Genomic DNA, 13,843 nt, shown 5'->3' with positions numbered 1-13,843 from the left:
ACACTTCAGTCAGCATTTCAGAAAACAGCCCAGACACCAAGGAAAAGCCACTTTGTCTGAATACCTGTTAAAAATGCATTAATTGTAAAATGCCATCAGGTGAAACAATGAGAAAGCAGAGTCTTAATAGAAAACACTGACACCTACTGGTATAGAAGTTTAGGTTCTGTATTGATTATCTGGCTCACATTCTTATTTGTTTCATACTTTAAGTCGTATATCAATCTCAAAAAGATGACAAAAACAATTTGTGTATGTGTGTTTGATGCATTGTGCATTTCCTTTATATGCTGACAGCTCAGGGTGACATATCTTTGCAGGATGTGGGTGACATTTGTTCTGCTGTTGATTTTATATTGCTGTATATATCCTGCTGCATATGACATCACTGAAAGGCTGTGGAGGCTGTATTCTTGAGAACAGCAAGGTGACTGCCGATAATGCAGTTGAATTTAGTATTTCATAGGAATATGAAGAAATTTAAAAGGCAATTATTAGATAAAACTTGTAGGAAGATTTCATCAGTATGACTGAGGTGATGTTATTTTTAGCACTGGCATTAGGGCAAGCATAAAGGTATGTTTTGGACTGAATTCTAAAAATGTTTTTAATGTGTTTCAAACATCCTGACTGGCTTTCAGCGTTGGTTATGGTTGTTTGATTGTGAGATCTCTAACCAGATCTTCCTTTTAGTAACCAGGAAGCCAGAAGAGACTTCCTGCTTTCTGCTCAAAGGCCTTTTTTAGTATTTTCACTTCATGCTCTGTTACCCACAGAATTGGTATGTATCATTTGCAGGAGATTCTCCAACCCGACAAGCCAGTCAGGCTTAAAAATCTATTGTTTTTCTATCATTGTTTCAATGATCTGAATGAGCATATTTATCAAATCACATAGCTGTGTTTTTGCAGTCAAATATTCAAACTTTAGATTACATTGTCAGATGCCATGCAAATTTGTGTTTCTTTACCTCTAACTAACAACACCGCTTACTTATCTATTATATTTGAAAATGATTGATTTCATTTCATTTTTCTATAGAAATCTTGTGGACTGTTGGCATATCAAGTTTATGTTAAGTCTCCTCCCACTTGTGGGTAGCTGCAACTCACATGTGTCTTTGAACTACAAGTTTCTGAGAACTGAAACAAACCTACTTCTTCATCTGTACAATGCAAAAGGGAAAATACAGAAGTCAGATCTCACTTTTGTTCATCCACTCAGGCAAGTAGTTGGCCTCTTCTTGGGCTGTGAAAAGGTCTTAGATGGTGTAGTTCAGAACTCATCACTAATAGACATAGACCTCTCTAATCCTGTCAACTATGATGGATGTTAATCATCAGAATTTTGCCTCACCTGAGATTGTGAACCAACATGAACCAACATGAACCAACATGAACCAACGTGAACAGAGGAAAAGTGAGTAACTGACATTCTGCACAAGGGTCTAAAAAAGAGGTATGATTTGGAAGAAAGAAAACTTTTTCATTTACTTCGCTTGGGAACACATGTTGAATCATGTGTCATCAGCGTACAGGGAATACCAATACACTTTAAAATATTTTTTAGTAGAATTATTCTAGTACAAGTTTAATAAAAGTTTTTTTTTATTTGCCCTTTTGTCAAATTATGGAGGGAGAGAGATACTGATACTGTGAGATTCTTCTTCTGTACAAAAAGTCTGATATAAATGAAAAATATCCCCAAAAATAAAAAAATGTAAGTGTAAATGATTACAATTTTATTCTCTTATTCTCAACATTACTGTAATTATGTAATTAGTTAATTACACTGTACACTGCAATTAGTACTTATGTAATTAGTTATCAGAAATATCCCCAAAAATAACCAAATGTAAGTGTAAATTATCTAAATTTTATTGACTTATTCTCAATATTACTGTAATTAATGAAATAATTGATAAATTAAATATAGCGTATAATGCGTAACACTAACGTGGTCTGACAAAACAGCACCGGATGTCCGGATGTCACCTTGCGTCATGCATGTCACGTTTCAGCAGAAGAATTAAGAAGAAAAATGGACTCCTTTGATTTAACAATGGACCGTGTAAGTTTAACATTTTTGGCTGAAATTAACATACCTGTTGAAATATTTCCTCTTATTCTTCTTATGTATGAGGAAATACTGCAATTCAGGAAGTTGTTGTTGCAATTGTTTGCATTTGGTTGTGAACTGACTGGGTAAATTTACTAAATCAAAGTCGCATCCGTTTGCGTGCTTGAAGCTTTAGCATTGCTAGCATTATGAGGAATTTAACATTATTTCAAGCAATTAGCGGTTAAAGTGGCAAATTTGGTGTTGTATATGTATATAGTAATATGGGCATTACATGATACATTTCATTTTCACAATACTTTTTCGATGATATTGCAGATATCCATCGAGTGTGTTGACAATGCTGACGGCTATCCCGGTGAAATTGTTTATGGGGATGAAACGTTCCCCTTGTCTTTTCAACAAGTAAGATTTATATAATTCAGTCTTCAGTGTACAAGATCTATTTAACTATAAAGTTTAAAATAATTGTGCATATTTCGTTTGTATATGAGTTTTGTTTGTATTTTTCTTGCATGGTAAGGATGCCATGGAGCGTACCGCTTCTGGAGATGAACCAGGCCCTCACAAGTAAGGAATTGATTTGTTGTATGGCACCTTTAAACAAGGCAAATCAAATGTTTCACAGTGCAATATGTAAACCCACCTTCTCCTCCCTTATAAGCCCTCCAATGTCCGCAAGGATGTTAGAAATGTATGGTAATTTCATTCATGGTTCATTTATTTTTTCATTTTACAACACAGGCTTGCACAATGAAATGAAATGGTTGCGGTACCTTCATGCTACACACATAGATCATACTGTGCATACAGATATTTTATTTTAAATTCATAATAGAACAGGGTCAAATAAAAGATTACAACAAAAAGTTTTATGGAGCTGCTGCATCTTAAATGTTTTTTGTGCAGTTGTGTTGTCGTTGACCTGTTAGTTGGGGCAGTGTAACTTCTTCCTCTAATGCAGGACTGAGGGCAGACTGGATGCTACAGTGACTCACTCTGAGGTATAAAATGGTATTATGAGAGCTGGCAGCTGTTTGCATGCTGACCTCAGTAGATATCTAATGTCAACACTTATTGTTATTTTTCACATTCTGCTGATTTTGTTTGTTCATTTTTGAATGTTTTAAACTAAAAAATCTGACCAGTTGTTACATATTGTACCTTAAACGTTAGTTACTGAAGCTGTGCACTGACATTTTAATTGTTCTTTGGGTTCAAAGACAATCGTGTCTGTTTTTTCTTTGTTTAACTAGAGAACTTTTTGGCACAACCAATCACTGATTTGTTCAATACACATACTCACTGCTTATGTGGGACCACAGTCACCTTGTGAATTTGTTAAAGAAAACCTCTGAGTCATCTGCATAATAAGATGATAAGATATTGTGCTAATTTACATTAGCTGCCATATTGTGAGTTGTACAAGCTGAACAGATGAGACCCGAGAGCCTTGTGGACTTCAAAGTAATTTTGACACACTCAGAGACGTAATAACAAATTGACACAAAATCGTCCTTGTCTCTCAATTCAGACCAGTTTAACACTGTGTTGGAAAGTCCCACCTAGTTTTCCAGTCTGTCTATTAATATGTTGTAGCCAACAGTGTCGGATGCAGCATTGAGATCTAATAATACTAAGAGTGAATTTTTTCCACTGCGACATGAGATCTACTGTCTGTGTTGAAGTGGATGTCATTCAAGGCCTTCACAAGAGCATTCTCGGTGCTGCGGTGTGGTTGAAATCCTGAAACCCAGGAAAATTACCTTTTTTTTTAAATGCCTCTAGCAAAAGGAGGCCAATTAGTTGCATGATTTAATGGATAAAAGTCCAGGGGTTACCAACACAGGAAGGTTTATCAGCCTATCAACAATTGCAAACAAGTCAAGTGCATCACTATTGTTTTTGGTATTGAGCAAAAGGACTACCTTGCATTTCTCAGGTCTAGATTCTAAATGCAAAGTCTCTCTTTATAGATATCATAATGAACCTGGTGGTTTGTTTTTTACCATCTTTGTAAAATGAGAATCAGTCCCATTATTATTGAATAGTTGGTCTATGGTGTTAATATTTTCACGAGTATATTATCAGTGGTGCTCAGTGACTCTAAACTTTGTTGTGTTTCCCACAGTCTTCAGGAAGAGGAGGAGGAAGACAGTGATGAGGATGACTTGAGGCCACCACAACCATCGTCTATCAGCATTAATTTGCAAATCGCTTGGTTCTTTATAATCATTATAATATATATTATAATATTGTTATCCTGTCTAATCCGATTTTATGCTGCAAACAGCATTCACACTATTGTTATCCGATTTTATGCTGCAAACAGCATTCACACTATTGTTATCCGATTTATTTATTATTATTAGTGTGAATGCTGCAAACAGCATTCTTGAGTGGATTAGACAGCTGAAATCAGCCATCTTTTTTATTATACAATAAGAAGAAACCATCTTCAACAGTTTCCACGTATACAGAGGGCATAATGTGCTTCAGGAATTTGACTACCAACCCCTGAGCTATAATGTGGGGCTTTTGCTGATTTGTATGTAATCCAGGAATCTGGCAAACTGAGATGTGGCCAAGTGTAATAGGCAAAAATGTGGCAAAAAATAGTCTCATTATTTGGACAAGAGAAAAGACATGTCAAAATGTGTCTTCTGAATTTTGTGTCTTCCATTAAAGTGTATCAAGTTGAGAGACTGTTTCTCTGCCTTTAATTTTACCCACAATCTGATAATTATCCGAATCTGCCGGTCTGTGGCTAATCTCGAAAAAGACTGGACTGACCAGCCTAATATTTTTTTGTGCATATTTATAACTGTATGCTGAATGACCTCTCATAACTGCTGTGACTGACAATTCTTTAAAACACCTGTATTAATTATTTCATACTGCCATTGACAGCTGACTCCTCATTCCTTTTAACCAGCCAGTAAGGGACTCAATAATAATAATACTAGCAAAAATAGTATGAAATTACAGAGCAAAAGGCGTTCAGCTAGGCCAAAAACAAGCCTTAATTAGTCTGCAGCATGCTCTGTGTGCTCATCATTCAGGTTGTGCGTGGCAGTGTGGATGTTGTGGTACCTCGCTGACCCACCCCTGCTGTCAGGACACAGTGACAATTTCAGCAATTGTGACAAAATGCTATTTTCACAAGTTACCTACTGTACCATAAGTCCCTTTATTTAGCATTCATAGGTAGGATATAAACATTTAATAAATGTTTATAACAAAATAAACTATAGTTATAAGTAGATGTAAATTTTATCAATGTATTTGTGAAATATAACTCCTACTCAGAGATAAAACTCAGGATATTTTTTACATTTTTGAAATGTGTCTATTCTGTGTTCCTCAACTGTATGAAAGTGCAGTGCTAAAGTCCCAGTTCACACAAAGCAACAATGTGAAATAATACCACGTGCACGACTCTGGATGTGTTACACTTTAAATTCTGTCTTAAAAGTTACAAATTTTAGGCATATACTGAAACATGACAAAACGTGAAAAGAACAAAAAAATTCATCAGTGCAATTGAACATTTTAATAAAATAAAATATCTTGAAACAGCAGTTGCATAGAATAGATCTGTGTGAATCTCAGTACCCACTTTTAGTCATCTCACTCGCAAAGAGACATTAAGGCATGTAGCTAAGCTACATTGCCTACCTGCTTGAATACATTACAATTATCCCACATTATCCCTTTAAAAAGTTTTTAGCAGATCCTGTATGAATAACACTGAAAAAAAGACTTCACTGTACAAAATAAAACAACTGTACCAAACCATGTTTACTGCAATTGCTGTAACAAAAATATACATTCAAGCCTCCCAAATAAAAAGATACTCAACAGAAACACGCACTTTGTTCATTGTGAGACAAACACTCTTACAAGAACAAAAGGAGAGAGAGACAAACAAAAATAAAAACGAAATGTAAGTCAGTAGCTGCAGTAGTTATCCATTTGAGAGGCACATCTGTGGGAGCTGATGGGAAGTCTGACATTTGACATTTTGGGATCAGAAGAGACTATTCAACCGGATCAGAGGTGGAGGCGTCCCTGACTGCGTCTCGTGTGGACAGGAACCTGGAACAGAAGCATCAGATTGGTCTTCCTGCAGACAGCATGAACCTTGCAAGCTCAGTTTTTGCAATAAGATGCAGCAAAGATATTTATTCTGCCTTGTACTTCTTTTAGCTGCCACGGTGAAAACGCATTTAGAAGAACGGTTACCGCCGGGTCTCTATAAAGACGTAGGTCAGGGAGTGTGAAAATGCTTAAAAAGGTGGAAAAACAGTTTGACAAGGTGTGAAAAGGGTCTGTGGGCATTTTGAGCTGTGGAGTAGTGAGATTCTAACTCACTGTACCTTTAACAGCATCGTACCACACTGGTGACCCCGTTCATTCTTGAGGCTCAGGATTTTCAAAACTCATTTTTAAATTTTTCAATATACTAAGCCATCGATCAAGATATCAAAATAAATAGAGGTGTGCGAAACAAACCTTGGGTGTTTCTGGACTGCCAAATGGCGAGAGTTCCAGTGAATTCTCTTTGTCAGAGGAATTGTTATGGCGATGCTGGGCGAACTTTCTCTTTAGTGCTTCAGCGATCAGAGCCGCTGGATCACTGAGCGATGGTGCACCTCCCTTACTGCGTCTCCTTCTTACTGGTGTGCCCCCGGGTGATCTGGGAGAAAAAAACAAAACAAAATCAAGGGGGCGTTGTGTAAAAATCGATGATTAACAATGAATGAATCATTAAATCAATAATTTGGCAATCCATCTCTCCTTTTAATAGGAGTGGTGCCCCCGATAATAAACCCTGTTTTAGTATAATTATTGATTATTTCTGAAAGCCAGAAGTGAGTGTAATTTATTTACTTCCTCTTTATGCGCTTGCCATAATGATTTAATAAATGTTAAGCCATATACGCTTACAAACTCAGAAACTCTGGCACATTCCATCAGTCCCACCGCCTACCTTTCCACTGAACGCAGTTTAACTTGAGTTAAGTCCTTGAGGACATCCAGCATAGATGGGATCCCTGCCAGACCCCTGCTGAGGCCTGAGTCCTGGGGCTTGAGCTGACCCTTATCAAGGCCTTTGTCGTTCTTCTTGCGCTGGCGGATCAGCTCTAATACAGACAAAGTCTCAGAGCAGGAGTTAGCACAAAGAGCAGGAGGAGGAAGAGGAGGAGGAGGAGGAGGTGGTGGTGGTGGTGGTGGAGCAGCACAGCGTGGCGTGGAGGTGAGGCCAGGCGGAGGGGGAGGAGACATTAAAGGTGTGCCTGGAGGATTCTGGGATGCAGTCAGACCTAACAAAAACAATGAATAAAAATGTTGAAAGACCACAAAATAAACCACAGTCTAACATGCTGAAGACATTTGTGTGTTGTGTAATGAAGCTGAGAAAAAGGTACAAACAGTGACTACCTGAGGCTGGACAGGCAGTGACAATCATGGCAATCTGAGCTCGTAATTTGAGCAGCTCGCTCTCCAGCGCCGTGATCTTCCTCAAGGCCTCTGGATCAGCTGTCTGCTTTACAGCACTGCCTCCTCGCTGGGCATGTTTCCGGGGCACTCCTGGGTTTCTTGCTTCCTGATTTATAGTACATCTCTTCTTTGGAGGTAAATGGTTCCTATGGAGACCAGACAATTCCAGAAATGTAGCTTTATATACTACACGTCAGTGTATGCTGTCGTTACACGGTTAAAGCCATTGACAGCATTTGCTATTTTCCCACCCATACCAACCAATCCAATGGTGTGTTTTCAAAGCTGCAAAATATGTAAAGCTACAAGTGCATTTCTAAAGTCAATTAAGTGGTAATGATACCTGTAAACACTTTGAGACATTTCCTTTTCAATTTATGACCAAATTGTTTTGTGTACAGCAGTACATTTTCTCCATAGTCTACAAACACTATGACCAAGTCAATGATGTTCTTTACAGAAATCAGTGTTCTCCTGCTCAGACAGGCAGCCATCGCCTAACTCACCAGTTTACATTGTGTTTTCATACCAGACAGTCAGGTAGATGCTATACCACAGAGTGGTTACTGTATATATTAGTGCCTTTAGAGTATACACACACATTGTCTGGCAGAAACACTTACTGAGCTGTCTTTTGTCTTGCTGTTCCTCTGGGTAGAGATTGTTTCACACACTCCTTTACTCCCTCTGTGTTGTTTTTGGGATCAGAATCCATCAAAAACTGTCCAAGGTGAAATTCACTGCAGCAAAGCACCTGGGATTCTGCTGGTTAGTGCAGGTTTTCATTGCCTCAGCTACTGTAGCAGAGATACTGTGCAGCTAAAGGGGCACCTGGAGCTTCTGTGTCTCTTTGTTCCAATTCTGCAGTGGACTGTATGAAATCTACTACTTTGCTCATATTACGACAAAGGATTTTGTGCCAGTGAGGTCTCATTCTCTAGTAATTGTGTACATTAGTTTTGTTTTGTTACCTGGTCTTGGCAAAGCTTTCCCCCTCGTCCTCAAACACCCACTGGACGTCAGCGAATGAGGGGACGGCGGGCGTATCCACAGTGATGTCGACATAACCGTGAGGCCGATAGGTGAACAGAGGGACCTGAGGGCGAAAAACGCACAAGGAGGGATGTGATGCCGACTACATGACAAGCTTAGGGTACAGTATCGCTTCCGTTTCAGTGCCATGTTCTAAATATATCATTTAAATCAGATTTCATATTTTCTTTGCAAAACTGTTTATAAACGGGCACAGTTCCACCTGATCTGCACAGCTGAATTTGACCAGGCAAAGACAAATTTAAAAATAGAATTTCTGATGATCTTCAAGCTGTTAGCAAAACACATGAAGTACAGGTCCAGTACCTGAAAGTGGACACGTGGTGTAGGGGCCAGTGGAAGGTTGGTCCCAATCATCCGCACGATGCTGCGATACTGACCGCACAGCTGACTGTCCCACACCGGAACCAGCTACCGGCAAGACAACACACACAAAAATTGTTCTATCTATTGTATCCTTACAAATTTAAAGCTATTTAACTTTACACTACAAAAGCAACAATTCGTAAGCCGCTTGATCCCAGTTTGGGAATCAGTGACAGAATCAGAACAGTGTCTGTGTGTGTGCGTGTGCACTCACCATATCTGGAGGCACTCCAAAGTACTCCAGGACAACGTGCAGCACGTCCAAAATATCCTCTATTAAAGACATTGGAAGGACTTTTTCATGCACCACCGGCTGATGGCTGCAAAGTTCCTTTTCCTGCAGACTGACTTGTTCGGATGCCGACACAGACTGGATGCCACTAAGTCACATACTTTACGCCTGAAACACAACAAGACATACAGCGCTTTAAACAGAACTATTTAAAAGTCCATCCAGGAATCTCTGTGTAGTTTTGGGCTCTGACATAAATTATAACATCCACAACCGAGACTTAGAAGAAGTCCCTTTTCTCTTTAGTAGGTTTGACTTCTCTAAAACTGACTTTACAGGTTGAGACACTGACAGAGAAAGCAGATCAGTTCTCATACCTTTTCATTTAAATCACTACTGTTGGATTATTAAGAATTGAAAGGTTTAAGGCAAAAAACACACACGTCGTCTATCTCCTACTATGTTATGTATCCTCCACACCTACTGAATTAGAGACTAATGATTTTCATGTTGCATTGCAAGTCAGCTGCACTGTTTTCTTTCATTTTGGCTCATGTTTTATCTTCCACTTTATTGTATTCATTTAAGATCATCTGTTAGTTGGTGATGACTTTATTTGTGACTCATAAAGAAACAGCAGCGAGCACACATTGTCGTCGTTGTTGTTTTGTTGAAGACCTCTAAATTCAGGTAAAACTAATATGGACGTCATGCTTCAAACAAAAAGGACCCATCATTGACCCAATGTCACCTGGTGGGATCACAAACAGATGCTCCGTTGTTTTCGTCTGTATGATGCCGACTTGGCTGTGAAGTCGCATTGGATCAGTACTATGGAATGCTCGTTGTGGATTTTAGTTTTAACCTTATAACAGTGTCCTTTTATTCGGGACTAGTGCAGGTGGACCGCACAGGAACCGCAGTGTGTCTAAAGCTGCATGGCTCATCAAAAGTAAAGTACGCGACACCAGGAAACATGCGGGATAAGCGGAAATATGCCTCTACTCACCGCGAACTAGTCTTCTTGAAACGAGCATTAGCAGCAACATTTGTATGTGACCATAATAACCAAAAATACAAACTGTGACTGTTAAATATAAAGGAATAAGTTGCAGCTTCCCTCCGAGCTCAAGCATCCAGCCAGCACGACTGTGAAGTCAAAAAAAGCCGCAGCAGTAAAACATCCTCTGATTGGCTGCAGATGCAGAACTAGAACGAGGAGCCAATCAGAGTGGCTGACCGTGTGACGTGGGCAACGGCTGGTCGACCAATTACGAAATCCTGGCACCAAATTTGTATTTTTGTGCACGAGCTGCCTCTTCCCCTGGGTAAGAAAACATCGTAAAGCTGAATTTAACCACGTTTAACGCGCTTTTAATGAATGTATATCATTAATAGTTATAACATCCACGTAAATGTATGTTTGAACGGCGCAATGAAACTAATTAAAATATCTCTTTTTGTCAAGCTGGCCAGCCTCTTCGCGTTTCCGAAGTAGCTAGCATCTTTAGCTAGCCACAACACTGACGTTAGCGCTGTAACTTGACAGCAAGTCTTAAACATAGCTTAAAAACTTACATTAGTGGCCGTAACTTTATCTAAAACCACCTCGTTATTATAGCTACCGCTTTAATTAGCTCAACATTGTTACAATACATGTGTTGTCCACCGTGACTTTAACCGTTAACCTAGAATCAGGCCAAACTTAAATACCGTCACGGCTCTCAGTTTCAGGCCCAGAAAAGGTGACAAAGATGATGGATGCCCTGTCGGTGGTGAGTCAGCTGCGGGATCTGGCCTCTGAGCCGCAGAACCGAGAGGTGATCGTTCGAGACCAGGGCTGTCTCCCCGGCCTGGTGCTCTTCCTGGACCACGAGAACCCAGAGGTGCTATTTGCAACTCTTCAGGTGGGTGACAGATACTGGACAGGTGCTGCTGGCTGCACTATCCTCCTGCCTGGTGATGCACACGTTAAAGGACCATAGTGTGTTTTATGTGTGTTAGGTGTAGAAATATTTTGCATTAACTGCCAATTATTTTCCCATTTAAAGTAGTTTTTCAAATAATATTCTTTCATGTGATTTCATACTACTGAGGCAGTCAACTTGCAGAGTTTCACAGGTTGTTAAATAATCCATCAGGACATTTTGTAGTAATGTCCATAGAAGGTTGGCTGACTTTGAATTAAACTTGTGCCAATTTTCTGGTTTGAAACTGCCACAGCTGTAATTTGAGCCTTTTCTCTCTGTAACGGCCAATTGTGTGTCTCTTGGCTTAAATTTCTGGACAATTCAGCTTGTGAATGTTCTGATGTTTATCTCCGACAAACTTTCTTGTGTAAAAGGCATCTAAATGTTCATTGATAAGAAAAATGAATATCAAGCATATTTTTAAGTCTCTGAAAATTGACTTTTATACCTTACTGAAATAAATGAAAACCTAATGGCTGCTTAAAAGACAGAAAAACTCATTCATCTATTAAAATAGTGCAAAAACTGTAATGATAGGGGAGATTTATAAATTGAGAAAATAATGAAGTTAGTTAATGACTCAGCTTGTATAATAGGTAAGTTTAAACATGGCTGGGGTACCAGTTTGCACAAATGCAGTGTATATTTTAATCCCTCTTCTTCTGTCTGTCTTCGTCCTCAGACCCTGCGCTACTTGGCCGAGTTGTCCTCCAACATCCCCACCATGAAGAATGAACTGGGCATGATGGTGAGCTTAGAGAATCTAATTGAGAGGTGAGATGATTTTTTTCTTTTTCTTTTTAACATTATCGTGCATGTTGATGTGCACTCGTATTTTCTTTGCATGATTATGAGTTTGTACTTGAAATGTCCAGTGATACTTGCCTGAACTGTCTACTGTCACTACATTTTTGTTAGATTTTTTATATGCATTCACCGTTTCATTTTGTAGCAGAGATATATTTGTGTGTTAAAAGTAGTAGTAGTTGATGGAAAAACCATTTCTTATCATGTAGAAGATGTTCAGTCATGCTAAAATGTATGATTAAATACAGCCTGATAATCAGGCTGAAATGTTATTTAGTTTCACTTGAGTCATTTGAATCGCCGAACAACTCAGAGATGTGGGTGGTGACATAGAGGTCTGGAAGCATTAAATTACATTAAATGTATTTCTCCAAATAGAAAAGGGCTGTCTGTCGACATCACAGCCTTGGCCCAGGAGGTGTTTGATATTCTGAGTGCACCTGCTAATCCTGCACCACACACACCTGTGAGGGAAAGCAGAAAAAAACCCCAGTTCTTTATCAACACCTCCAACAAGAAGGCCAAGTGTGTCACTCTGCACATCCAGGGGCTGGACAGCACTGTGAGTAGGCTGACTGACACACACACACACACACACAGCGATCCATGACAGTAGTGATTATTACTGGGAACAAGTAGCCTAAAACAGTCTCCCTCTCATATTAAGGACCAGCGAGGCTTGTGTGAAGAGGCTCTCCTGAAGGTCAGAGGGGTGATCAGCTTCACCTTCCAGATGGCTTCCAAGAGATGCACCGTCCGCATCCGCTCAGACCTGTCCACGGAGGTAACACACAAAAACACCAACATTCACTGTCAACTGTCATCAGCTCAAGAAGCAAGCGGCCTCTTAGAATAGTTTATATACCTGCCTTGTCAAAGCCACTGATACACACATGGTGCAGGAAGGTGGAGTGAATCAACACATCTGATATCTGGTTGATGTTTATCAGTTCCAGTCACCTCCTTCCCTGATGTTTCTTAATTTGCAGAGTTTGGCATCGGCCATTGCTGCTACCAAAGTGTTGTCAGCCCAACAGGTGGTGAAGAATGAGGCAGGAGAAGAGGTACGTGGTGGTCACAAGGGACACATTCTTACTGTTTTTAAGACATGACAGTATATTTTAGTATCCATAGGTGAATAAATGAAAAGTTGCGGGTGCGAGTTCACCAGAAACTAAATAAACTTCTCTCAAACGGTTTTCTTCAGGTTTTTATCCCGCTGAACCCATCAGGAGTGGAAGTGCAGCAAAACTCCGCTCTACCAGACTACCTCCCAGAGGAGGAGAGCCCGGAGACGGAGGTCGACCGAGCAATTTCCCGCACGACAGCTAAAGAAGATTCTAACGGGAGCTGGCTCAACGCTGCCGCCAGTTTCCTCACTAAAACGTTCTACTGGTGAAACTGGCTCAGCGCGGCTCCCTGAGATCCAGTGACACAAAGGTGTGCTCAAAGACATTTTCACTGGAGTGGACATTCCTGAATGTCAGCACACCATGGGGCTTTGTGTGCGAGGCCAACTGTCATCAATTCTTAGGAAAAACTACAAATTATTTTGACAATTCCTTATTATCAGTTCTTTTTTACCTCTATTCTGCTTATTGAGTGGAATGGAGGCCCTCACACTTGAAGGGTATCGTCTCTGGACTTACATGGTGCTGTTTTCTATCCAGTACTCATGTAATGTAAATATTTTCTGTAAGATTTTCCAAACTTAATTTTCTCTTTACATGTAAAAGAGTTTCTGCTGCTTTTCTATACAGTTGGAGAAGTATTTTTCTGTGTATCCTGCTGTGTTTGTGTTTAGTTGTATTGGTTTATGCTAGAATAAAAT

At 39.6% G+C, this 13,843-nt stretch overlaps 2 protein-coding genes and 1 long non-coding RNA gene across 5 annotated transcripts; 2 read left to right on the top strand and 1 right to left on the bottom strand.

Annotated features, from left to right (window-relative positions):
- Positions 1-1,214: 1,214 nt before the first annotated feature.
- Positions 1,215-4,780, top strand: LOC139218006 (uncharacterized). Of its 2 annotated transcripts, XR_011585642.1 has the most exons (5): positions 1,215-1,419; positions 1,974-2,070; positions 2,398-2,484; positions 2,603-2,649; positions 4,211-4,780. It is a non-coding gene; the product is annotated as an uncharacterized lncRNA (long non-coding RNA). The 2 variants fall into 2 exon arrangements; XR_011585641.1 differs by lacking the exon at positions 1,974-2,070.
- Positions 4,781-5,613: 833 nt separating this feature from the next.
- Positions 5,614-10,295, bottom strand: mtfr2 (mitochondrial fission regulator 2). Its single transcript, XM_070849597.1, has 8 exons — positions 10,245-10,295; positions 9,218-9,403; positions 8,944-9,048; positions 8,556-8,680; positions 7,525-7,730; positions 7,073-7,406; positions 6,595-6,778; positions 5,614-6,177 (listed from the first exon to the last, which is right to left on the bottom strand). Exons 2-8 carry the CDS (start codon positions 9,287-9,289, stop codon positions 6,133-6,135), a joined length of 1,071 nt encoding a protein of 356 aa, XP_070705698.1. The 5' UTR covers positions 9,290-9,403; positions 10,245-10,295; the 3' UTR covers positions 5,614-6,132.
- Positions 10,296-10,529: 234 nt separating this feature from the next.
- armc1l (armadillo repeat containing 1, like) lies at positions 10,530-13,829 on the top strand. 2 transcript variants are annotated; one of them, XM_070849455.1, is made up of 7 exons: positions 10,530-10,563; positions 10,964-11,142; positions 11,888-11,979; positions 12,391-12,574; positions 12,680-12,796; positions 13,002-13,076; positions 13,220-13,829. In XM_070849455.1, exons 2-7 carry the CDS (start codon positions 10,990-10,992, stop codon positions 13,409-13,411), a joined length of 813 nt encoding a protein of 270 aa, XP_070705556.1. In that variant the 5' UTR covers positions 10,530-10,563; positions 10,964-10,989; the 3' UTR covers positions 13,412-13,829. The 2 variants fall into 2 exon arrangements, with proteins under 2 accessions (XP_070705556.1, XP_070705557.1); XM_070849456.1 differs by lacking the exon at positions 10,530-10,563 and adding an exon at positions 10,570-10,618.
- Positions 13,830-13,843: the final 14 nt, after the last annotated feature.

The sequence above is a fragment of the Pempheris klunzingeri genome, chromosome 18, assembly GCF_042242105.1.
Source record: "Pempheris klunzingeri isolate RE-2024b chromosome 18, fPemKlu1.hap1, whole genome shotgun sequence".
Classification (NCBI taxonomy): domain Eukaryota; kingdom Metazoa; phylum Chordata; class Actinopteri; order Acropomatiformes; family Pempheridae; genus Pempheris; species Pempheris klunzingeri.
The sequence above is the reverse complement of the archived record's forward strand: the minus strand, read 5'-3'. Positions and strand labels throughout refer to the sequence as shown.

Bases quoted from the DNA above. Each gene is read 5' to 3' on its own strand.
- mtfr2 (XM_070849597.1), bottom strand. From the start codon at position 9,289: ATGTCTTTAATAGAGGATATTTTGGACGTGCTGCACGTTGTCCTGGAG. The intron at 8,681-8,943 runs GTACTGGACCTG...TTTCGCCCTCAG, and splicing joins CACCACGTGTCCACTTTCAG to GTCCCTCTGTTCACCTATCG. The intron at 6,178-6,594 runs GTTTGTTTCGCA...CTTCTGTTCCAG, and splicing joins GCAGTCCAGAAACACCCAAG to GTTCCTGTCCACACGAGACG.
- armc1l (XM_070849455.1), top strand. From the start codon at position 10,990: ATGATGGATGCCCTGTCGGTGGTGAGTCAGCTGCGGGATCTGGCCTCT. The intron at 11,143-11,887 runs GTGGGTGACAGA...CTTCGTCCTCAG, and splicing joins TGCTATTTGCAACTCTTCAG to ACCCTGCGCTACTTGGCCGA. The intron at 12,797-13,001 runs GTAACACACAAA...CTTAATTTGCAG, and splicing joins GCTCAGACCTGTCCACGGAG to AGTTTGGCATCGGCCATTGC.